This window comes from Vanessa cardui, chromosome 27 (assembly GCF_905220365.1).
Source record: "Vanessa cardui chromosome 27, ilVanCard2.1, whole genome shotgun sequence".
Taxonomy (NCBI): Eukaryota; Metazoa; Arthropoda; class Insecta; order Lepidoptera; family Nymphalidae; genus Vanessa; species Vanessa cardui.
The window spans coordinates 3079947-3104293 of NC_061149.1; the positions used below are offsets into that span (position 1 = coordinate 3079947).

At 32.7% G+C, this 24347-nt stretch overlaps 4 protein-coding genes and 1 pseudogene across 4 annotated transcripts in view; 2 read left to right on the forward strand and 3 right to left on the reverse strand.

The window, feature by feature from the left end:
- The first annotated feature begins 3959 nt into the window (after nt 1-3959).
- LOC124540947 lies at nt 3960-9782 on the forward strand. The gene is made up of 7 exons (XM_047118721.1): nt 3960-4022; nt 4548-4626; nt 5862-6001; nt 7280-7413; nt 8051-8545; nt 8937-9014; nt 9693-9782. Exons 1-7 carry the CDS (start codon nt 3960-3962, stop codon nt 9733-9735), a joined length of 1032 nt encoding a protein of 343 aa, XP_046974677.1. The 3' UTR covers nt 9736-9782.
- A 455-nt stretch (nt 9783-10237) lies between these two features.
- On the reverse strand, nt 10238-11556 carry LOC124541213. The gene has a single exon (XM_047119085.1). It carries the CDS (start codon nt 11387-11389, stop codon nt 10364-10366), a length of 1026 nt encoding a protein of 341 aa, XP_046975041.1. The 5' UTR covers nt 11390-11556; the 3' UTR covers nt 10238-10363.
- Nucleotides 11557-11842: 286 nt separating this feature from the next.
- On the forward strand, nt 11843-18851 carry LOC124541273. The gene is made up of 3 exons (XM_047119178.1): nt 11843-12336; nt 12905-14966; nt 15356-18851. The coding sequence occupies exons 1-3, from the start codon at nt 12000-12002 to the stop codon at nt 18840-18842; spliced, it is 5886 nt and encodes a 1961-aa protein (XP_046975134.1). The 5' UTR covers nt 11843-11999; the 3' UTR covers nt 18843-18851.
- Nucleotides 12388-12651, reverse strand: LOC124541146 (annotated as a pseudogene).
- Nucleotides 18852-19152: 301 nt separating the features above from the next.
- Nucleotides 19153-24347, reverse strand: part of LOC124541265 (phosphatidylinositol 4-phosphate 5-kinase type-1 alpha) — an 84472-nt gene continuing 79277 nt past the window's right edge. Inside the window, exon 19 of the mRNA XM_047119163.1 lies at nt 19153-19306. Within this exon, the coding sequence (XP_046975119.1) occupies nt 19295-19306 (12 nt within the window). The 3' untranslated portion in view covers nt 19153-19294. The remainder of the gene's footprint in view (nt 19307-24347) is intronic.

Here is a 24347-nt window from a genome sequence, read left to right on the forward strand (position 1 = left end):
TTCAAACAAAACACTATTTTAAAACAAATGAATATGCACGAAAAAGTAATAAAAATAATTGCGTATTCAACATATTTTTTTAGAGTCTTCTTAAGTTAAATGAAATGAAAAATATTAGACTACTTAAAAGTCGATTAACGATTATATCATGTAGTTATAGTTATTGGTATATTTGGAGCCGGTGTCAGCCACGGTGCCCTTGCCCCAACAATCAAAAGAAAGAAGCGATACGAGCCCCTTGATTGATCCAGTATATTATTGTGTAAAAGGTAATTTGTAAAAAACATATTTGTTAAAGTATTCTCGTAATGTTTTTTGATAGATATACTGTAGGGTTTTATTGGCTGACACCGACTCCAAATATAACAATAATTATAACTACATGATATAATCGTTAATCGACTTTTAAGTAGTCTAATATTTTTCATTTCATTTAACTTAAGAAGACTCTAAAAAAATATGTTGAATACGCAATTATTTTTCTTACTTTTTCGTGCATATTCATTTGTTTTAAAATAGTGTTTTGTTTGAAGTCGGTTTTTCTTTTTGTTAAAATTTTATTTATTTTTTGATTTTAAGTGAAGCTGATGTTGACTAACTATTTTTTTTTAATATGGATAGATTAAGCGTTCCGTTTATATTAGTCAGAAACTACTTCGAGGACAATTTTTAAAGTAAACTTGCGAATAAAGCAAAAATAGACTTTCGAAAATGCGGATTTAATACGTCACGCGGCGTAAACTACAAGGATCCCTCGAAAGAGCTGTAATCGAACTCAGCAAAAAAAACTTTGAAAAAGACCAACTATATTTCGTACATCATATGACATCACATCACATACACAAAATTCGATTAAAAATAGTAAGAAATTCTGCCCCATATCGCGCCCTAACTGCGAGCCGTATAGGAGTTCCATCACTACATAGTATAAAACAAAGTCGCTTTCTCTGTCCCTATATCTTTAAATCTACGCAACGGATTTTGATGCGGTTTTTTTTAAAAGATAGTGTGATTCAAGGGAAGGTTTGTGTATATAATACATGAACAATATAGTAAAGAAACACTGATAATTTTAGAAGTTTGCGATGTGATGTCGTATATAAACAAATTCTGTAGTATATTTAGTATCAGTATTGCACCCGTGCGAAGCCGGGGTGGGTAGCTAGTTGATTAAAATGTTCGACTATGATAATTACATAAACATAACCACATTACGGAAGGTGACTCAAATATCCAAATAACCTATAAATAAAAGATTCGACCGAGTATCGCTAACGTGCTCCTCAGAATTGTTCCGTTCCCTTCCGTTCCGTTACTTTGTCATGGATCCTGTGCTCAGAACCTTACCAAACTTTCACCAAATTACCCTTGAAGTATATATTTTATAATAAAAAAAGAAATATCAAAATTGGTTAACGTGATTTTCAGTTATTCACCTATTTGTCGCGCATATACGTAATGCAAATTTAAGACGTATGTCGTTTTCACATGGATACCATCATCGGAAAAAAAAATAAAAAAAATGGGACCCCACGGGAAGCACTACCTTTCAAACAAAAAAAAAATATCAAAATCGGTCCACCCAGTGAAAAGTTATGAGGTAACAAACATAAAAAAAAAAAAAAAAAAAATACAGACGAATTGATAACCTCCTCCTTTTGGAAGTCGGTTGAAAAGTACTTGTGTGTGTCTTAAATAAAAAACCTTTCAACGTAAAGAGTTTTAAGTTGGACTTGTAAATTTTAGGAAGCGTGTTCATTAAAACATAAAGATAAAATTATTAAATAGATGTATGGACCTATGTTTTTTTTTAATCGTTTTGGCACGGAAATTGCTTCTTAACATTTATAGATAAAAAAAGGTAAAAATACATTGAAAGAAAATGCTATTATTAAGAAATATTTAGTTTTAAAAATAATACGATCAAAGGTATTCTTATAAAGTATTATTAAGTGACGTAGATTTTTAATAAAATAATACAACTAACCATATTTTATCAAATTATATAATTATATTTTATCAAATAAGTATTATTAATGTATACTAACCATAAAAATTGGTATATATAAAAATTGCTCTTGCCACCATCGACGTTCCTGCTCTTATTGAGCCTCGTGGAATTAGTCGTGATGATGGTAAGAGACCTGATGGATTAACATTGGTTCCCTGGGAACGAGGTCGGGCCCTTGTGTGTCAGCCAACGTGTCAACACATGTAGCGTCCACATGTGTTGACACGTTGGCTCCATCTCATATCCGAGAGACAATGTTAAGAGCCGGTGCCGCTGCGGAAAAAGCTGAAGCAAAAAAAGAACTAAATATTCGTGTATTATATCTAATTACTTTTTTGTTCCATTTGCTGTCGAAACGCTTGGCCCTTGGAGTAGTGGTGCAAAAAGCTTCATCAAAAGTATAACACCTCGCCTCATTGCCTCCACTGGTGACAGGAGGGCTGGTTCGTTTGCCCAGAGGATCGGAATTGCGATTCAACGGGGAAATGCTGCTAGCATTCTTGCCACCATTCCACGAGGTCAAGATTTATACAGTATGTAACTAGTTTTAGTGCATACTTGTATATATTTAAGCATTTAATGTTATTAATAAGTATTATTAATGTATACTAACCATAAAAATAATATACGATTCAAATATATCAAAACTCTTTTCTCAAATTGTCAAAATTTTCGGAGATGACATAATCTGTCATAACTTTTGTGCTACTTTTTTTATAACGACCATTTTATAATGTCTTATAGGTAAGTACAAATTTACATAACCATTTATTGTTTATATGAAATGAAAGTTTTATAGAGGGATTACGTCTATCCGTTTACCTATTGCGTGAATATTCAAATGCCTACGATTCAATACTCGTCTGACATGTTTTAAATTATAGTCTTTGAACATTAAAGTGTTAATAAATATTTGCCTTACCTTTTATTATAGCAGATAAACATTCCACGTTATTGCTATTTAAATTGTGTAGGCGTTTTTAGATTCTTGGTCGTGGGTGAGCTTGTGGATGAAAAACAAAGCTTTCTTGCTTTGGTCTTAACTTTCTCTTAGCGCAATATTAATCATTGAAAACTAAACAAATATATACAGTTATAAAACCGTTATTTACCGTTGCATTTCAATTGAATTTATTGTTTAGATCACAGTAATTATACTTACTTTAACATCTACTTGTAAACAAATATTTATTTATTTTTTAATATTAGATCTGCAATTAGCTTATAATACCTACTGGCAACTTGTCAAAATTGCAATATCTATATTAATATTATAAATGCGAAATTTGCTTTGTTTGATTGAAAAAATCGAATTAGATGATATTTGGTTTGGCAAGCAAGCTTTTGCTTAAACCCGAAGCCAAGATATAAGTTAAGTACTTTTTTATACTTAACCGACGACGACCATCACACGCAAATCCGCTGGCAAAAACAAGTTTATTGTTAAGATTAAATCATATAGTCACAGCAGATCCTTTCATCGTTCTTTCTATTGCAAACCAATAAACTAAATTCAATGAAATTTCGTATACAACAAAGGAATATGCATGTCATATATATGTCATGCGTATATCTCTCTATGAATAATAGTCATCGCCTAAGGCTTCGATCGTGTTTAGTTGGTTGTCATGTGTTAGGCAAAAAAGTAGCCCATGTTCTTCCTTTGAGTTAAAATTTTCTTCATACCAAATTTCATCAAAATCAAAATCAAAATCAAAGTATACTTTATTCAAGTGGGCTTTTACAAGCACTTTTGAATCGTCATTTAACAATAAAGTGAAGCTACCATCATCATATTCGGTATGGTGGTTTGGTCGTGAAAGAGCGTCATATAGACAGAAAGACAAAGTTACTTGAACATTTATAATATTAGTATAGATTAATAATTGTTGTTTTGTTTAGTTGTTCGCAGTGCAGCTTTACAGCCCAGTTCGAGAGTGCGTTGATAATGCACCGGCAGCTGCATCACGAACAGCCGACGGATTGGGACTTCAAGCCCGGCATATCTAATGTCAGTATAAATAATAAATAAATAAATATGAGACAACATCACATACATTACTCTGATCCCAATGTAAGTAGCTGAAGCACTTGTGTTATGGGAAATCAGAAGTAACGACGGTACCACAAACACCCAGACCGAAGACAATATAGAAAACTAATGGTAATCTACATTGACTCGGCCGGGAATCGGACTCGGGATCTCGGAGTGGCGTACCCATGAAAACCGGTGTACACACCACTCGACCACGGAGGTCGTCTAATGATCTACGGTCACTAGATTTTTGTAGGAGGGTTTGTTCGAATGACCAACACACGGACAATCCCTCCACATTCCAATAGTTTGGGTATGATTTACTGCCAGAGCGCCAACATGATCCAACATCGGCAAACATTCACAAACTACACGTGGAGATTTGGACCAACATATGTTGGACAATTGTGTGGGAGGCATATTAGATAAATATAATAATTAAACATCATTCAAGTCTCCTAAAAGTAGAAGACAATGATGGTTTGTTTTTATTAGTTTCAGGCAAAGTCGAATACTGTGCCTCGTGCTGCATGTTTGGAGAAGTCTTCGCCAACGAGTCCAGAAAAACAAGGAATGAAATGTTAGTTTTTCTTACTTATATAGTGAAGATAAAATCAAAATAAACTTTATTCAAGTGGGCTTTTACAAGCACTTTTGAATCGTCAATTAACAATTAAGTGAAGCTACCACCGGTTCGGAAAGATTCTACCGAGAAGAAACAAAGTAGTTACTCTTTTTCAACATTAAAAAAATTGCAAAGTCATATTATTTCATACAATTATTTAAATTAACATATCCTGCGTGGAAGTCAACAGGTATTAATTCCACGCTTTTTTATCATCTACAAAATATTGTATCGAGTAATACGCCTTTTTTACCAATGTATTTTTTATAAACGATTTGAATTTGATATAATGCGTCATCTGATGTAAGGAATTAATCGCTGGCACATATTGGCGCTGTATGAAATATATAGCATTCCTAACAACACCAATGCAGCTCTAGCGGTTACAATACCTGGGTGACTCACCCTTCCAACTGGAACACAGCTGTGGAATATCTGTAAAGTAACAGCCTGTAAATTACCCACTGCTGGGTTAATGGCCTCCTCTCCCATTAAGGAAAGGGCTGGGAACATATTCCACCACGCTGTTCCAATGTGGGTTATAGAATATTTGATGAGATAGTAATACATATCTACACGGACATCTCCAAGGCTCTAATACCAAATTAACTTGATAACTATAAAAAACGGTCTTACAGATTACAAATGTTATTCAGCTGAACATTTATTCATCCTTTTCTATCATCATTGACTCGTTATTCGAAAGAGAAAGACAGCAAGGACTGATTAGCTAAATAACGTTCTAGCTAGTAAAAGTCGCAACAGCTGCTCTAAACTTCACCATTTAATATAATGAGAGCATTTGATCACCCTCACGTTTTACGACGCTGCACCAATGTGGGTTGACATATGCAGGTTTCCTGACGATGTTTCCATCTGACTAATAATTTGTGTTGACAAAGTTAAGGCACACGCCTAAGGCCCAGGCCTATGTTTTATAAATGTATTCTATAAAAGTACTCATATTATTAAACTTTCAGATTTTCTGACCTATAGAATCTCAACTCCGAACCGTTGCTAGCTTCACATATAATCAAAATCAATCAAAATCAAAATAAACTTTATTCAAGTAGGCTTTACAAGCACTTTTGAATCGTCATTTTACAATTAAGTGAAGCTATCGTCTATCCACCATTCAAATTTGCTTAATATGGGTTAAGTGACTAAACAATATTTTGACTGTGTCACAGTAGGAGGACGAACGTCATCTGCGACACGTTTGTTCGAGAAGCTGCGCGCGCGCATCTGTCGCAGCAAGACCTTGTTTGCGCATCCCGAAGAGGGCGATCGCCACAACTATGCCGGTGATATGAGTTTGGCGAAGTGTTTGGTCAGTATATGTATTCCACGTCTTGTTCAAAGCTAAGTTATGATTTATATCCTACTAGCTGTCTCTTGGTTTTGGTGTTATTTGAAAAAAAATCTATTGAAATTTGTTATATTTATTGTTGTTTATTGGGTGTTCAGATAAACATTCATTCCTCTCTTTTTGTCATCACTGATTTGAAGTACAAAAAAAGAAGACAGCATTATTATCCGTTGGTCCTGTTGACCACAAATTACCAATTGGGTACCTTTAATAATTGTTGCATCTATATTTAGAAAAAAGACCCTCCTGTTCATCGACTAGCAAATGTATTTAATTAATAGAACAGCTTGTGCAATGAATGCGGGTTGGTATTGTATTGTGTTACAATATTTACAAAGATGGCGCCCAAATGCCTTTAATGGGGTTATCAATAATGAAAATAATATGGTAAATGTTAGTGATTTCGTTTATTTTTAACAGTAATTTAGGAATTTGGTGGTAGGGCTTTGTGCTAGCCCGTCTGGATAGGTAGATATTCTATCGCCAAATAACATTACTCAGTATTGTTGTGTTCCGGTTTGAAGGGTGAGTGAGCCAGTGTAACCACGGTTACAAGGGACATAACATCTTAGTTCCCAAGGTTGGTGGCACATTGACGATGTAAAGAATAGTTGATATTTCTTACAGCGTCGTTACATATACACTATATATACACTAGGTGATAGTGACCACTGACCATCAGGTAGCCCATATGCTCGTCCGCCAACCTTTTCCATAAAAAAATACACCATGATTGTCAGGTTCAATAAAAGACATAGAGGATTAACATCTATCCCACCCCATTTATATGTGAGAGAAGCCGTAGGTGGAAACAAAATTTGGGTACTGTTGAAAACTCAATACAATAAATAATTCAATAATCTATAATTATTCTATATTATTAATATAATAGATGTGAAAGTAACTCCTGTCTCTCTGTGGCTCCTTCAAGACTTAACCGCTGAACCGAATTTGATGGAATTTGGTATGAAGCAAACTTGAACTGCAAGAAAGGACACAGGCTACTTTTTTGCCTAACATATGACAATCAACCCCTAAAACGCGTGTACTCAAGTTTTTGTTATAAAATATGAATTTGAAACTATATTAAATTAAAATAATATTTATCTTTTAGTGGTTTAATCACTTTTGTCATTTTTCATGATTAATTTAAATTAAAAGCTGAAGGCTCGGAGGGAACTGGCAAGAAATCAGATAAGACTGTGTTTAAAGATACCATTATAAAAATAATCTTTGCAGGATTTAACCGGACAAAGCGAGTGTACGTCGAAAGCAATGAAAGATCTTGGATCGAGTGTCAGTGCGGTGATCGACCCTCTGAGAGAGCATAACGAGATCTTCGCTTGTCACTTGTGCTCTTTTGACGCTGATCGGTGATTGATATTATAATTTAAAAACTTGATACTTTTGGATCTTAAATAAAAAATAAAAATAGCAATCATATATAACGTAATCTGACATCTCATATTAGTATAAGCTACATAATATATATTGTAACAATATACATTTACTGTAAATATGTTGGTACCATTTGACTTACTACAGCAACGTGCCTCTCATTAGTCAAAAAGCGAGGGTTTTCTGACTTATGTTACACATTTACATCCCTATTCACGAAATGACTTCCGAGTTAGGAAAGCAGGATGAAAATGACATACATAAATCATCATTTTACTGCCCTTATCCCGATTTCCTCCTTACGGGGCAGCGCTTATGTTATGTCTTCTTCCACACTTTCCTATCTGACGTCATCTCACAAGTAACATTATTTCCAGTCATCATCTTTCACACAATCCATCCATCGTTTCATTGGTCCTCCCCTTCCTCTATATCGATCAACGTTCATGCTCAAGATCTTCCTCACAATATGTTCCTCATTCCTCCGCATAACATGACCATTCCATGATAGCCGCCTACCAACCGCCTACAATATTTAAATAATATTTTTTCTTAGACTACTCCATGGTTATAATAATATACTATCAAATATTTTATAACATATTATTACAGGATAACAGTGCTAGACCGACATCTCTTAAACGATCATAAAATTGGTCTGGATAATCTTCTTAAACTGGTTATGGATAAAACGAAAGTGGGTCTTACAGAAGATAATACAGCACAAACTTATGGCATAAGACAATCATACTACAAAGCACCAGACGAAATAATCGAAGATGGAGAATTTGTGATAGAAACTGTTTCGCCGAAAATAAAAATTTTGAAACATGCCGCAAGCAATACAGACTTGATTTGGACAGATATAGCTATCGTAAAAAGAGATAATGGTGATATACCCAAAGATACGGACAGTATAATTGATAGACCCGTGGAAGAGTGTGATAAAGATGTTCTATTCACGAAAATGGAGTCACTTAATGATTACATGTCCAAATTTGTCGATTCATCGAACAATTTGAAAAAAGTACTAACCAAAGAACTCGATCATAAGAATACAGGAAGTAAATCCAACGATAAACCCTATTTTAATTTAGGATTGGGCGAGTGAGTTAATACCTTGATGTTATATATTTGCTTATTAAGATTAAGACATTTTTAAAAGTATGATGATTATGATGGCGATTCATTTTAAGGGAGTTCAATACTCCCTCTCTATTTTCCGACTCTTATAATCCGATGGGACCGCAAAAATACATCAGGAGAGTTACCAGTTAGAGGACATACGTTTGCACACTATCGCACCTGTGAAACTCTCACTCACACTTTTGTTGACAACTGACTAATAGCGACATGCCAGTATTATGAGTACCACCAGTACCAGTACTTGGGAGTTCATTTAAATAACACTTATATTGGAGTTCCTTTTTTAAGTAAATAAATTACGTGACTTTATCTAGTATAGTAATGAAATATTTTAACGAAATTATGTTTGTAGTCAAGATTCGCCAAGGGATTGGGAGCGAGCTCATAGCGAAAAACTGGAGAGGAACCGAAACAAATGCGACGAAAATCGGTACGTTATTTTATATATTAATAGCCCAAGTTGATTTTTGTCCAAGCCGTAAATGAGCAGAAAATTAAATAAGATTCTTGGTTGCAATTTACTAGATTGTTACGATCTAACAAAGATTAAATTTTAGAGAGCGGTACTACGTTTGTATAACATTAAAATGAAAACTTTAACATTCGACATAAAATAGTGATAATAAAAATTTCATTTCAAAGAGGTTTCGTCTACATTTTGCCGCCAAAATGTAGACGAGTGACTTCCAGTTTACAATAATGAAATCAAAATAAAACAACACCTGCCAAAGGTTTCAAAATTCCTAAAATATCTCCGTGGTCGAGTAGTGTGTACACCAGTTTTCATGGATACGCCACTCTAGCTCTAAATGGAGGTTCCGGGTAACGGGTTCGAGTCCCGATCGAGTCGATGCAGAAACAGTTCGTTAGTTTTCTCGGTTGTCTTGGGTCTGGGTGTTTGTGGTAACCGTTGTTACTCCTGATTTCCAAAACACAAGTGCTTTATCTACTTACATTGGGATCAGAGTAATGGATGTGATGTTGTCCAATATTTTTATTACTATTATCTTTTGAATAAATGCGAAGTTTTGCGACAGACCCACTAGTTTTATATAATTACATAAGGATCGACATTAACTAATGTTTAATTGATTTATTTTTGTTTCAGTGCTGGAAAGATGAAATTTTCTTCGGAGAGTTTTTACTTTTGACATTAACATGTATTAAGTGTTTTATAAATAAATATCTCAATATGTAATTAGACTGTTTGATTTGTAAGTAAATCTTCAAAGAGGGAGGGGTTTTAATGGTGCTTGGGCAAGTCTGGTTAGGTTGGCTACTCTTCTCGTATATTCTACTGCCAAACAATCTTTTTTTCAGGTTTATAGAATATTTTTATATTAGTTTAACTATAGTTGACGTCGTAAGGGATACTGCTTACAGTACCAAATACTTTTTTCTTTATTTTTATGGCGGAATGCACATGTGGCAGAATTTCTATGAAATTAGACCCTTGAGGTTTCCTCGCGATATTTTCCTACACCGGCGAGCACAAGATGAATTATAAACATAGATTAAGCACATGAATATTCAGTGGTGCTTGCCTGGGTTTGTACCCGGAATCATTGGTTAAGATGCACGCGTTCTAATCACTGGGCCATATCGGCAATGCATCAGGTATTCCATTTGTCAGCCAGTCTATTTTAAATAAAATAGTAATAATATTAAAAACTATAATAGTAAATTACAGTTTTAATAAACTCAATAAAAAACATTTCTATAAAAAGGCGTCCTGCACATGAATGTCCCGGTGTTTGCTGTGGCAAATGTAGGGATGCCCTAACGATTCGGACAAGCAGCTCCAGGGTTTGAACGATGTTGATGGTGGCACTTCATGTAGAAACAATTTTCACATCTTTCGTTTGTATGACAAACACACACACACTCGTAAGAATCACCGCTAGACATTTTGTAATTTGTCTGACAATTTCGACAATTTTTTGGTGATTCCCCCTTTGTATCTTTATCTGCGGTTGTTTTTACAACTGGCAACACTCTAGGCCCATTCCTTACCATTGGTCTGTTCGGTATATCTAAGTTCTGAACGATTTCATATTTTCTCACACTTGCGAACATCCTGTTAACTTCTTCGATCGCGTCTTTCGATTTAGTTTTTTCTTTCAATGATTTCTTTAGTTCTTCCAATTTCATTTGGGGTATTGACGATGATTTTCTGTTGATCAAATCGATTGAAAATTGCGAAGTTTTAGTTGTTTCTGGCTGACAGTTAATGATCATAAATTTATTATTGTGCGTTTCACTTGTTTCTTCAATGGAACAGTAGAATATTTTACTAAGAGTCAGTTTTGGACTATCTTTCTTGTTCTCTTCCGTGCTAACACTTGCATCCTTCATTATTATTGTTTTGTGTGATTTGTCTTTATTATTGTCTGATTGTTTTTTACTTTGAAATACACTCAGAACTTCATTTAATAACGACATGCCTTGTGTTATATCTGTCTGAGATGTTTGTATATTTTTTCCATGTTTTTCCTTTCCACTGCGTAGAGTTACATTCATTTGATGTATATTATTAATATCTTTATGGGCATTTGGATCTGCGTAATTGGTGTCAAAATTGTCTTGTCCTTTTTGGCAAATAGGACAAGGCTTTTGATGATCCTCAATGATCTTGTAATCTTCGTTGGATCGTTTATGGTTTAAACATACAGAGCATACGTACCGGCTTTGTTTGTTTTTGCAATACCGTCCCTCGAATCTGTCTTCAGTCATATCTTTGGCAATGTTGTATTTATATGTTGTGATATTTATTTGTACACTTTTGTAATTGGGACTGGATATCATGTGAACGATTAGGATTCTAGAAATAAGTGTACATAGTTAACTTAAGTTAAAATGTATTCACACACAAAGTTGTTTAGGTATTTAAAATATTTACCACATAAATTTTAGGTATTTTTGTACCATTAGAAATAAATAGTCAAAAGTCATATAAAATGTGTAAAGACTAAAGAATGCCATAAAAAGGCTTTTGTAAATTTGACATTGACATCTAGAACTACTTTTTATTGAAATTAAGAAAAATAATAATTTAAAAAAAAATAAAAATTCTTCTTTAAAATATGTTCATGAACATTTTAACTAGAACGAAAAGTTAAATTAATAAGCATACTTTTAAATGTAAAACAATAAATATTTAAAATTTTCACCGTTATCAAGCATAAAATTCTTATTCGGGTATTCAATACAACTCAAATACGAAAATTATGAAAAGAAGTTTAAATGTCAAAATATGTTATAAAAATTTGCTGTAAATTTAAAAAATTGTAGTAAATCCAATGAAAATAATAATGTGAAGTAGATCTTATTCATTCGAAAAAAGTTTCTATTTAGTAAGTAAAAACGGATAAAAGTAAATATGAGGCATAAAGAAGATAATGATAACTAAGGAGAAATGAGAGAAACTAAAGGCGCCTGTCCGATGAGAGGTAGAAACGATAATCTTTATAACGATCACGATTATAATCAAGGTTATTTTATAGAAACGATTAAAAACTCGAGAGATTTCGAATGTCAATGTAAAATCGATATCTGTACTTGCAAACGGGTGAAGCACAAAGATCAATACTTCAATTCGCATCAGGTGTATAGATCTCAGAGGTACACTGCAGGTTTTGCAGACGTTGGCGTTGGAAGTGTGAAAACCGTCTGCAGGAAGAGAGTTAGACGGATTTACTTACCACAGGCAGAGGAAAAGGCTGTCGGTTCTCCTGATGTAGCTTTTGATCAGAGTAAGTATAATAGAAACGACTAAAATGGCTGATGATATTGAAAGTTATCTATCAGTAATTCAAAATAAAATGTAAATGTGCTGGCCTGCCGTCAGTCCATGGTGTGATACGAACATGGGAAATATCTCGTCGTAATGCCTCTGTTCGTAATTCTGGTTTTAAAGATCGCCGCAAAATTTTAGCAGCAACGTTGGGAGTAATTTGTGGAATTTAGACCAGCTTGTCTCCAGGCGCTCATTTTGATTATTTATGAGCTTTTGAAAATGGAAATGCACAGTAGAAAACCTAGAATGCAATCGGAAAATAAATCTCTAATTAATATGTTTCTGTCGTATTGGCATAATTTCCGTGGTTGAAACTATTTTAAGCTAGTAGTCGCTCGCGTTTTAGAGTGTTTGTTGCAAAAAAGTAGCCTTTGTCCATTCTTGGAGTTCAAGTTTGATTCATAGCAAATTTCATCAAATTCGATTCAGCGGTTTGGTCGTAAAAGAGCGACGAGAGAAAGGCTGATAGAGCTACGTTAACATTTATAGTATTAATATAGATTAATTTAAATTGACTTTTTAAGGAAAAGCAAATCATTGCGAAATCACAAATTACGACGAAGCTTATTTAAATCACAAGAAAACATCGTCGAAGTGTGTTGGAGGTGAAATTGAAAACGTTAAAGTACATGTACTGAGCAAAAAACTATCACCTATCATTAAAAAAATATCAAATTCAACTAGTCCAATCTTCGCGAGTATTGAAAAGACTGTCATAAGTTCGTACACTCAAAAGAGTAAGATAAGTACACAGATCAAACGAATTGATAAGCCAATTCTATTACAAAATATACCATTATTAAAAGAGAGTCCTACGAGGAAAATGCTAGTAAATAGTAGTAGATATAAGGATACACCAACTATAATAGTTAAATCAGATGTAGCAAATGCAGACGACAGCAGAAATTTATCTTCAGATTCACTCGTACAACACGTGCATAACTTAGAGAATCCGAGCAATGAAAACACAAGAACGTCCAACGATTTCATAGAAAACAAATTGGAAAGGGAATATAGGAAGATTTTTACATCCGAGAAAGAAGACAGCAATTTAAATAATAAAGACAAACATGTACCAGAATTGAAAAGTGCCTCAATACTGCGTAGACGCTTTGAGGCATTAAGACGAGGTTTGAACAAAAAAGAAAAACCAATTACAATAAAAAATTCCAGCAAATTGAGCGTTCCAAGTAAGAAAGATGTATCAATCGCTTCTGATCCACCCTCACTCGAATCGCGGTCATATTCAAAGATAAAAGTATACAGTCCGATGCCATCAATCGCTAATGCAAGTAATGCTCCGATGTCGAATCCTTCTTACAGCAAATCAGGTATTGATGAAAAAGAATCTCCTAATTGGCCTGCCGATTCTGGTGAGAATGACTGCCACGATGTAAAAGATATGTTTCGGTTATGGGGTAAGAAATTCAATCTCGAAGAAAGCTCACAAAATTCCATATCAAAAAAGCAAAAGAAGAAAGTTCAACTCGAATTACCTAAAGAGAAGTCCACTAAAAAGGAGAAAGGGGAAGGAAAGAGGTTTTTATTTTTTGGAAAAAAGAATAAAAAGAAGCCGAAGCAACCTTTTAGATCGAAACAGGGCGTTACTGCAGGTCGTTGTGAACTTGGAGATGGACTAATGATAAAAATTGGCGGTGTTAATAAATACACGCCTGAAATTCCTGTTGAAAATATAAATGAAATCTCTCAAGATTACATGGTAGGAAAGGATTGGTTTAAGCGTTTTATGTCTAAAAAAATTGATTCACGTAATAGCGTAAGAATACGATGGAACAACAGCATGTATACCACCAGTAGTAGTACAGTTTTCGAGTTGATGGATTGTGTGTACAAAAATACTGGTGTCATTTTTAGCTCAAAAAGTGAGGTAACAACGGGGAATTCACAGATAGGAGACTCGTCTAAAATCAACTCATATATACATCCGAAGGTCAATTTCATGCGACAAAATATACAAGCATGGATGATACCAAAAACGATCACAGACAAACCTGTTCCGAAGATAGTCAGCATGCTTTACCCAAGTCAACAAAAGGATAAAAATATAGAAATTGCATATTCCGATCAAAAATGGTTCATCGAGAAATCGAAACCGTTTTCTCGTAAAATCGAATTTGTTTTACATTCGAAGAATTTAGTTAAAAAAGTCGAAACAGAAAGTTCAGAATACATCGTTATTGATATACCTCAAAATTACTTTTCCGAAACAAGCAGCGATGATAAAAACTCGAGTGATGAGCAAGTTTATAATATAGTTGAGTATGAGAAATTGAATTCAAACTCAAATTTAAATAAAGAAACAGTAAACAGTAAAATAGTAAACAGTAAAACAATAAACAATAAAACATTTACGAAGGACACGTCAAACGATATCCAAGTCAGGGTTAGTGTGAAAGATAAAAATTCAAAAGAAGAACAAGAAGAAAAATGTAATATTATAACAAAAGACGAAAACACAGCCGTACAGCCCAGCAATACTAGTAATATTTACACACCAAAAGGACGCGATGTTATTAGTGTTCGAATAATAACTCAAAGAGACATAAGGGATATCAAGAAACCAATGTAAGTCAAAAATTAATCATTACATAGTATAAAACAAAGTCGCTTACCGCTGTCTGACCCTGTGTATACTTAGATCTTTAAAATGAGGGATTTTGATGAAGTTTTTTTTTTTAATAGATAGAGTGATTCGATAGGAAGGTTTCTGTATATATTACATGAAAAATATTGTAAAGAAACACTGAAAATTTTAAAAAGTTTCTAATGTGATATTGTAAAAAACAATTTTTGTAGTATATTAACTATCAGTATTAAACCCGTGCTAAGCCGGGTCGGATCATTAGTACTTTATATAATAAACTCAACCTATTAAAATTTACTTTAATACAAAATATTTTGTATGAGTCGAAATTGGAGTCGTTAATATTTTTCTCTTATTCTTTCTTTTACAGATTAAAAATAAACACCGATTTAGACGATAAATCATCGCTAATATTACCTCGATCTAAGAAATGCGAGTTAGCCGAAAGTTTTTTACAAGACTACTACAAAGATTTACCACCACTAGGAATTAACTTACTATCCTGGTGCGTCAGCAACAACGAATTACGTGGATCGCCTTGTAATAATTCTTTAAAAAGTTTTAGAAATCAAGGCGACGTCTCTAAGTCGTGTTCTCACATTCATGATGATTATAAGACTTCCACAATCGTATCCTCCTGTGAAACTTCCTCCTGTAGTCGTTGTAAGGTTGAAGAGGAGATCCATATAGATGATTTTAAAAATTCTAACTTTTTGAGAAAATTGGTACATAGATATTTTGATCCACAAACTCATACTGTTAGAAAAAGGGTATCGCCAAAAGATTCTCTAGAAGTTTTCAAACGGAGAAAGATTTACGCAAAAAGCAACAAGTCGAAATGGGGAGTTAACGATGACACATCCGAGCCAAATTGTCGGCCTGCCTGTCCCAACGCCCACGACTCTGAAATAGAAATATGCCAAAAGCCTAAGAAGAAATGTAAGAAAAAAGTATTGTTAAGGGACAGTTGCGGTAGTGTTGTAGATGAGCTTTCGAAACAACCATCAGACACAGCAGTGGAAGGTATTTTATCATTCAAAGGTGCTCTCAACTGTGATATCTGCAAAGGGTCTCGGAATCCAAAACACGCTCAAGTTATTCCACGGCCGATATGTCAAATACCTGAACCTTCATGCAGCGGTATGTGCGTAAAGGAAGAAGATCCACCCAGTCCGAAACCTAAGGCATGTACACCACCACCATCTTGTGCTGTTCCAACTCCTTCATCATGTCCAAAGCCTTGCTCACCGATTCTTTCTCTGGTTCAGATAACAAATACACCTTGCAATGAACCATCAGAATCACCTTCTGAAATTTCATTAATATCAAACGGATCTATTGATTTCAAACCTATCCTGCCACGAGGTCATAGCCCAATAAATTCTTCACCTAAAATATCTCATGTCTGTATCTGCCCTAAAAATCAGTCTCCATTTTCTAATAGTTCCGCTAGCAAAAAATCATCCGATAGCAATAAATCAAGATGTATATCGTGTGATTCAGTCGCAAAAGCCTGTCCACGAAACTCTTCGAGATCGCCTCCCAAATTGAAATCACGTGAAAAATGCGCAAAATGTGAAAAATGCGAAAAATGCTTCAGTAATGATTTCCCTTGGCCACTTAAGAATCAATTATCTAATACAACGTCTCCAAAGGAATCTAAATTGTCTCTTAAAATAATTCCAGCACCAAGTCCAAGTCAAAACTGCTCAAGCAAATGTATGTCAGGAATTAAGCGCCTTGCTGAGAAGGTTTCAAGTTCAAATTTTAATCAAAAGGATTGTAGACCTAACTGCGCAAATAGACGTAAAGTAGTACAGTATCCATGTCCTCCGGCACCTCCCCCTACTATGTGTTCAGCTCCAACACCCAACAAGAGTGCGCCAAAAAAGGCTGGTTTGCACCTCAAAAAGTTACCGTTTCCAAGAAACGAATCAAAGGGATGCTTACCACAAGCTGACAGCCACGACATTATACACATCAATTCTAGGGAAAATATCATGTTAAAATTACGACGTTCCACGGCAAGTACAGAAGAAATAAGAGAAGGATTTAATATTAAAGTTCAAGATGAAGACGGCCAAACTCTTTTTGAAAGACGAGACTATGTTAAAAATGACCAAAACAGAATGCATTTCGTGAAAGATATGTATAGAGATTCACAAGTTCAAAGAATTTTGACAACGGATCCGGATATGGTCTTGGAAGAACAAACTATGGCAACAAAGGAATGTAAAAGTGATACAAGTTTATCAAACACTATCGAGATTAGTCTTAATTTAAAATTCAGACAGGCAGATAAGACAAAAGACAAAGAATCAGCCGATACGTTAATAAAAGTGCCTGACAAACCTGAAATTAATAATCCATGTAAGTCATCAAAACAAATTTATGTTCTACAAGATAAACCAAAATTATCTCAAGAAGACGCCGAAAAAAGAGATGTTAATATCAAAATAATGATTAAGAATTACAATAAATCAGCTAAACTGTTACCAAAAAATAAACACAATGTATGTTTGTCTGCTATGAACAATGAATTCTCCAAAAAGATTTCTGAAAAATTTCAAACGGTTTCTACTGGTTACAGCGACACATTTGAAACGCAACCATATTCCATTCATAAAACGACAATAGATTTAGCTAATTCTTCTGATAATAATAAATCCTTAAGTAAACAAAACATACAATTGCCGACTGAAGAATTAAAAGACAAAAATGTCATCGAGTTATCTGTAATCGAAGATAAAAATAAATCCCAGGTAATCATAACCAGCAACGAAACCAGTCAACTAGAAGTAAATACAAGCTTAGAGAAAACAGACGCAACCAACGATGACAAAGATGACAAATCAGCAACGAGTGTTTCTATAAAAAATTCAGACGGTAAAACAGAGACCAAAAGAAATTTCAAAATTAAAAAATTTAATAAAGAAGAGAAAAGGAGAATTTTCAAGCAAATACTTGAACGCGCAAGTGAGATTAAAGAAAATAAAACCAAGACCGAAATTCAGGAGATACATCAATTATTACGAGCTGTTCTAACGTCAGACAGCAGCGATCATGAAGATTTCGAAGTGAACAACATCCGATCAGCCGAAAATCTAACATATGCCTCATCAAAGAATAATTATTTAAAGAATTCAAATAGCACGACAAATTATTACTTAGATAAAAGTTCGATTTCCACAAGAGTATCTAGTAAAATCGAATTCGAGGAAGGAATATACCCAACTAGGGCAAATATCAGTGAATGTAGTAATATGTCTAATGTACAAGATAATGTAGGATGCTTATGTAATCAATTAGCAGCTAAATTGAATTTGAAAACAAATACGTTTTCTCCCTGTTGCTGTCGTGGTATTGGGAAAATAGATGAAGAAATCAATTGTGACATAAAAGTCGATGACAAAAGATCTAGTCATGTCGGAGCAGAGACGCAGTATTCGGAACAAATCAATGCTATATATTTGTCTGCAGCCACCAATAAAGACGTAGAAATAACTGTATCATCTCAAAATCAATTCAAGAGTACTCAACTCAAGGACTTTGATAGATCATACATTATAGAATCTGCCGATGGTACAAAAGTCGTTGACACTAATTCGATATCCGAATGCGTTTCTGATGATACAGATAAATTAAATAATAAGATTTTGAATATAAAACCAGCTGATATATTGCAACTGAACGAAACAAAAAAGGCAGTATTGGAAATTTATGCCGAAAGAACAATGTCTCGCGGGGCAAACCAAATGATCGCAAGACTACCGAAATTTATTTGTGCAAAAGAAAGCCAAATTTATCATTACGAAGCATTGTTTACAGATTATACAAGGTTTGATAGACGAAAATAGTGTATTGTCTATGCGCAAAAATTGGGTTTTTTATATGTATTTAAATGTTTTGTCGATTTCTTTTTATTAAATATAAATAAATAAATGAAAAATATCGGAGAGTTTGTTTTTTTTTTTTTAAATGTAATGAAAAATAAAACGAAATTAAACATATTATTTATTTCAAAATATTATTTGTATAAAAGTGCAAAATAATTTAACGTTCTGAAATTATTATAATAAAAAATATACAAAATCTCACTAACAAGTTAGGTCGTGTCAAAATTAAAAACATTAGTGTAAATCTTAAATACATGAAATACATTTATAATAATAAAATTACTTATCCCTAAAGATAATTCAAATTAATAATTTGTCGTTTATATATTTTCTTCTTATATCGAAGAAAATACAAACGAATTTACCTTTTCTTTGGTGTAAATTATAAAGTTGCCAGTTTTAAAAAAGCGGCTTTATAATCTTGTCTGAAAAATAAAACAAACACTAGAATTAGAAAACCTGTTCTATTTCTTTTGTAAAAATAGAAAAAAAAGAGAAATTAAAAATAGTTTAGTACAAATAAATAAAAAACTATATTGGTTGATATTACTGCTATAAGTTAAAATGGGATTATGTAATTAGTCTTAGGGTGTTACTAGACCAATCGATACAATATACTAAATCATTATCATCATCAATACATCTTGAGTAAAGCCCATTACTCAATGAAAAAATAAGAGATAAGGAATAAGGAATACAGCACAGGCGCAGCAACCAAAACACAATAGGCTACAATATTCAACCAATCACAGCGGTTGAATACCTGCTACTAGTTAGGTACGTGCTGCTGTTAGTTTTACAACACTTCGTTGAAAAAATGCCCTGCAATTGGCTCGTTATAAGCAATAAAAAACAAATTCCCACCGCGACGGAAATTTTATTCTTATTTCTTATTTTTGAATTATGAATAGATTAACGGTGCTGCCATTGCTGGATTCCACTACTCCTTATTTCTTGTTCGTTATTCCTTATCTTATACCTTATTTTTTTCATTGTGTAATGGGCATGATATTGATCGAGAAGCTGTCTAATGTCAATGTCAAAAAGCTTCCACACTTTACTAACATATCAATGTCATCGATTTATTTGATATGGTAACACCCCTAGGTTCGAATTTTAAACTGGATAACGACATATTTGACTAATTCAAACGTTAATTTCTATATACGAAATAAACATTATGTGTTTATTAAGGTTATTGGAAACTATAGGAAAAATTAATGTTTATTCTCCTGTAAACACACATTTTTTTTGTAGGATGTGTTTGCTAGGGAGCTGGCAAGGATTTCGGATTATTAATTGAGCATGTATCGTATTGATAAATATTTCGGTACAGTGCTACATCGCTGCATTTTTTTCAGTTACAGCGCTTTAAATTAAAAAAAAATGGATACAGAATTCTCTCAGGCGGATGGTCCAAATTTTGGAAACAAAGAAAGTGCAGCGCTACTAATGTAGACAGAATCTTAACGTCTCAAATGACACTATTATAACTATTAATAATGTCATTTAGAAAATTGATCGCCAGCTCTCAAGGCATGTAATGATTGCAGTCGACAATCAATATTTAAATTTAACAGTTAAACACAAACAAATTCCTTACCTTGAGCCAATCACCACATATGTTAGCACAAAAACACTTAAAATCAGTGAAAATAGTGAACACAAGTACTAATATGTGCAATTCTGTACATCTATATAAACAAATGGGGACACGTGTATAAAATGCTTATTTAAATAAACTATTATAACAATATATATAAAACTTATACCAAATGATGCGATTTTGGAACGTGATATGTCAAATACTGTCGATGGCTATGTAGCATCGGCAAAATTCGTAAAACCGATCACATCCGAATTAAGCGCGCCAAAAACGTAAATCTTCTTCTTATATGAAAATACTCATTACGCAAACGTAATAACTTGTAATATCATATAAAGAAATACATTCGTCATATTATCGATTGTATTTGTCAATGCTACATATAAATTCTGTTGTAACTATAACTTATATATAAGTTCCGAACGGATGTTTAAAGCTGCGATGATAAATTTGTATTGGTAGGGCAACATCATCAGTGATCATCAGCATTCAATCTACGTACGAGTCCGTAGGGCTCGGAGTTTTTCTCAAAAAGTCAGGCTTTCTTACGATAAGCGTTCCTGCTCATTGTAATTTCATCCGTATTAAATTGAGTAACTTAAGTTGTATAAGAATACTTTGGAATTGTTCGTTTTGATTCAAAATAGGTTGTTTTCCTCATTAGAATGATTCCCTTATGATTTTGATTCTAATATATGTACATTAATTAAAGTTAATAAATATATTATTCACCATTACTATTATACTTGTAGAAGGTTTTTTGTTTTTTTTTTATTACTTTATTTTAAAACTGTTAATATAGGTAGATTTATGGCCTGTATAAAAACCTAAGGCATCTTAAAATGTAGATGCTATGAGGTAAAAGGGTGTATATTAAAAATAGATCCATAAAACTTTTAAATACACGTTTAATTGAAACCCTTGATATACAAACAGTAAGTACGTTCCTTGCACAGATACAACACAGCACTAGCGATCAACATTACAGATAATACAAAACACTGTACACAATTACAGATTAAACAACAATTATAACGCTACATTTGAACAACTCGTTGATTGGTTACGTTCTAATGGCAATGTTCTTATTTTAAATATTTTTGACATTTAATTTTTTTTTTTTACTAATGTTAGAAAGATTTTTGGATAATTATTGTTACAATTTTCGGTTGCATATTATATATGTAATTCATTTCCATTAGAATAACCAAACGCTTATACAATACTAGCCTAAGCATCTGGGATCGAATATTAAAATCCCAAAAATATATTTTTCATATATTCGTAAGCATAAAATTGTAAATGCAGTTATAAATAATCCTATTCTAAGAAATAATTCGAGAAATCTACGTTTAATTGATGTTATAAACAAAAATACTATAGAAAATATTTATCTAAGAAATACATTTAAATGACGTTTAATACAGAAGATTATAAATAAAACAAAAATTTGAGCAAAAATAAATTATGAGATTACTTTCCAAAAATTTTTAGTTGTTTGGCTATAAAAAAAAATACAAACATCAGTCTCACTTAGAAAATTATTTTTGAGCGAAAATATACTACTATAAAATATAGCGTTACATATACAAAAATACTGATAATATCATACAATGTTATTGGTAATACATTTTTCAATTCGAGAATAGAATTTGTGGGGGATTTATACGATACAGATACATCATTAGTTTTTTAAATAAAGACTTTTTTTATGTTGTCATTACTCTCATTAAAAACTTATTTTCTAAAACTTTTTAAATAAAACATTAAATATAGCCTCCATATACTTAAAACTGATTACACAGGGATAAAAAAAAATGTATATTTAATTGTAACCAGAATGAAAGCTGCACTTTTATTATATTAAACATAATATGCTTATTAAAATAAGATTATTTTTTAATATTTTTGTTTTCTATCAGCATGTGAAAATAAAAATTCCATTTTATCTTTTAATCAGTAATTGCAATAATTATCTATTGTAATTGGCAGTATAACTACCAGCCAAGACAAATTTCTAAATTTGGAAAAAAAAATGTTAAGATTCTGATATTTCATATTTGGAACGATTCGTTGTTTGAAAATAAAGTTATTAATCATATTTACATGCCATCACAATAAAGCCTTTTTAGAAATAAACTGAAGGATTTTTATATAAAAGAATTGCTAAACTTTCGAAAATTGAAAATAGAGAGCTATAAAATATCAATTGATTTTTATTTGTTTCTGTGATCCACTCTACAAGGTCGTAACGACCAGTAAATGTCAAACTGGCCAAAGACCTCTCAGAGAAGGTTTTGGGTTATCTTGACTGATCCAGCAAATAACTAAGTTATAACAGCAGTATACTTACAAATAATCATGATACTACAAGATTCACTTCTCCAATAAATAATTTACAAGCATGGCAGTTGATATCCTAACCTATTTATATGACATCAATTATTTGGACAAAATGTAAATAATAGGAAAAAAAAATAGTATGGGAAATATATAAAATAGTTGTATCTTGTTAGTTTATCCGTTTATAAATAATGACATATTATTTTTAAACACTTCAGTAGATTGCCTACTTATTTTATTGATCTTTGCAAATAATCTTAACTTGACTACATTAATTATATTAAATAATGAATTCTTGTATTTTGGAAATTAATTAATTTAGAGCAATGTTTTATCCTTGGGGTGGTGTGGTTTTACACCATTTAAACATTAATAAAAAAATATTACTTTTATTCAATCTATTGTTTGGATAAGCAAACGTAAAATTTATAACATATAGTTTCACTGTTTTTAAAAATAAATATGTACTTTAAAAAATTCGTATAAAATCCAATTTTATAAATTTATATATAAGATAAAGGCAAGGTTCATATGGTATATGTATTTCATAGCTTCATTAATATATCTACAATTTAGTACTATTTTTTATTGTCAGTGAAACTGTGAAATAAACTGTGTAATTAAACCTCTTTGGATAAAATTGGTATTGTGAATATCTATGAGTTTAAAAATATTATGCCATTGTTTATTAACAATTAATCTTATAAAGATTTTTTTTACCTTTATTTACATTTTATTCAAAGTAAATATTAATAACGACCTAAACTGATGTATGAGTAGTATTAATAATACTAATATAAATAAACGATCAATTAATTCAGGATTGTATACTTTTTAAATTTTATATATTTTTTAATCTGTGGAACAATAATGCCATGGAATTAAAATATTTGAATGAATGATATTATCATTGATTACATAGATTCTAGATAAACTGTCAAAGTTTGCGCCTCGAGAAAATAGTGTCCAACGATTGGCTTCTAAGTACGCTCACACTAGTATAGTACGACACAACTTAAATGTAGTATCGCCAAAATTTGTAAAACCGATCAAATCCGAATTGAGTACGCTAACCCACATTATCAATATTTATTTCTTATGTGAATATGATCTTTACACAAACGTAATAACTTGTAATATCATATGACACAATATATTCGTCAGTTTGACACGTCGACATGGTTGAACTGACGCGAGAATCTAAAGCGATGAATAGCGTCGTATAGCGCGATAGTGAGCTGTTTCTATTGGTTGTGTGAATCGGCAGTAATCGGTTTCCTTGCATTTTCCGATGCTACATCTAAGTTGTGTCTTACTATAAATAATTATGACTTTTGATTAGTGTCTGTCCTATAGGGATCAGAGTGTTGGGCTACAAAAGGGATGACTGAAAGACAATTGCATGTTGCGGAGATAAGACTGCTGAGAGGAATTTGTGGTGTTACGCGAATGGATAGAGTAAGGAATGAGTACATAAGAGGAAGTTTGAAGGTGACACCGATAGCCGAGAAGTATGT

Coding starts and splice junctions, on each gene's coding strand:
- LOC124541273 (XM_047119178.1), top strand. CDS start 12,000: ATGAGAGAAACTAAAGGCGCCTGTCCGATGAGAGGTAGAAACGATAAT. Junction 12,337..12,904: donor TGATGTAGCTTTTGATCAGA/GTAAGTATAATA, acceptor TGACTTTTTAAG/GAAAAGCAAATCATTGCGAA. Junction 14,967..15,355: donor AGGGATATCAAGAAACCAAT/GTAAGTCAAAAA, acceptor TTTCTTTTACAG/ATTAAAAATAAACACCGATT.
- LOC124540947 (XM_047118721.1), top strand. CDS start 3,960: ATGCACCGGCAGCTGCATCACGAACAGCCGACGGATTGGGACTTCAAG. Junction 4,023..4,547: donor TCAAGCCCGGCATATCTAAT/GTCAGTATAAAT, acceptor TATTAGTTTCAG/GCAAAGTCGAATACTGTGCC. Junction 8,546..8,936: donor TTTAATTTAGGATTGGGCGA/GTGAGTTAATAC, acceptor TTATGTTTGTAG/TCAAGATTCGCCAAGGGATT.
- LOC124541213 (XM_047119085.1), bottom strand. CDS start 11,389: ATGATATCCAGTCCCAATTACAAAAGTGTACAAATAAATATCACAACA.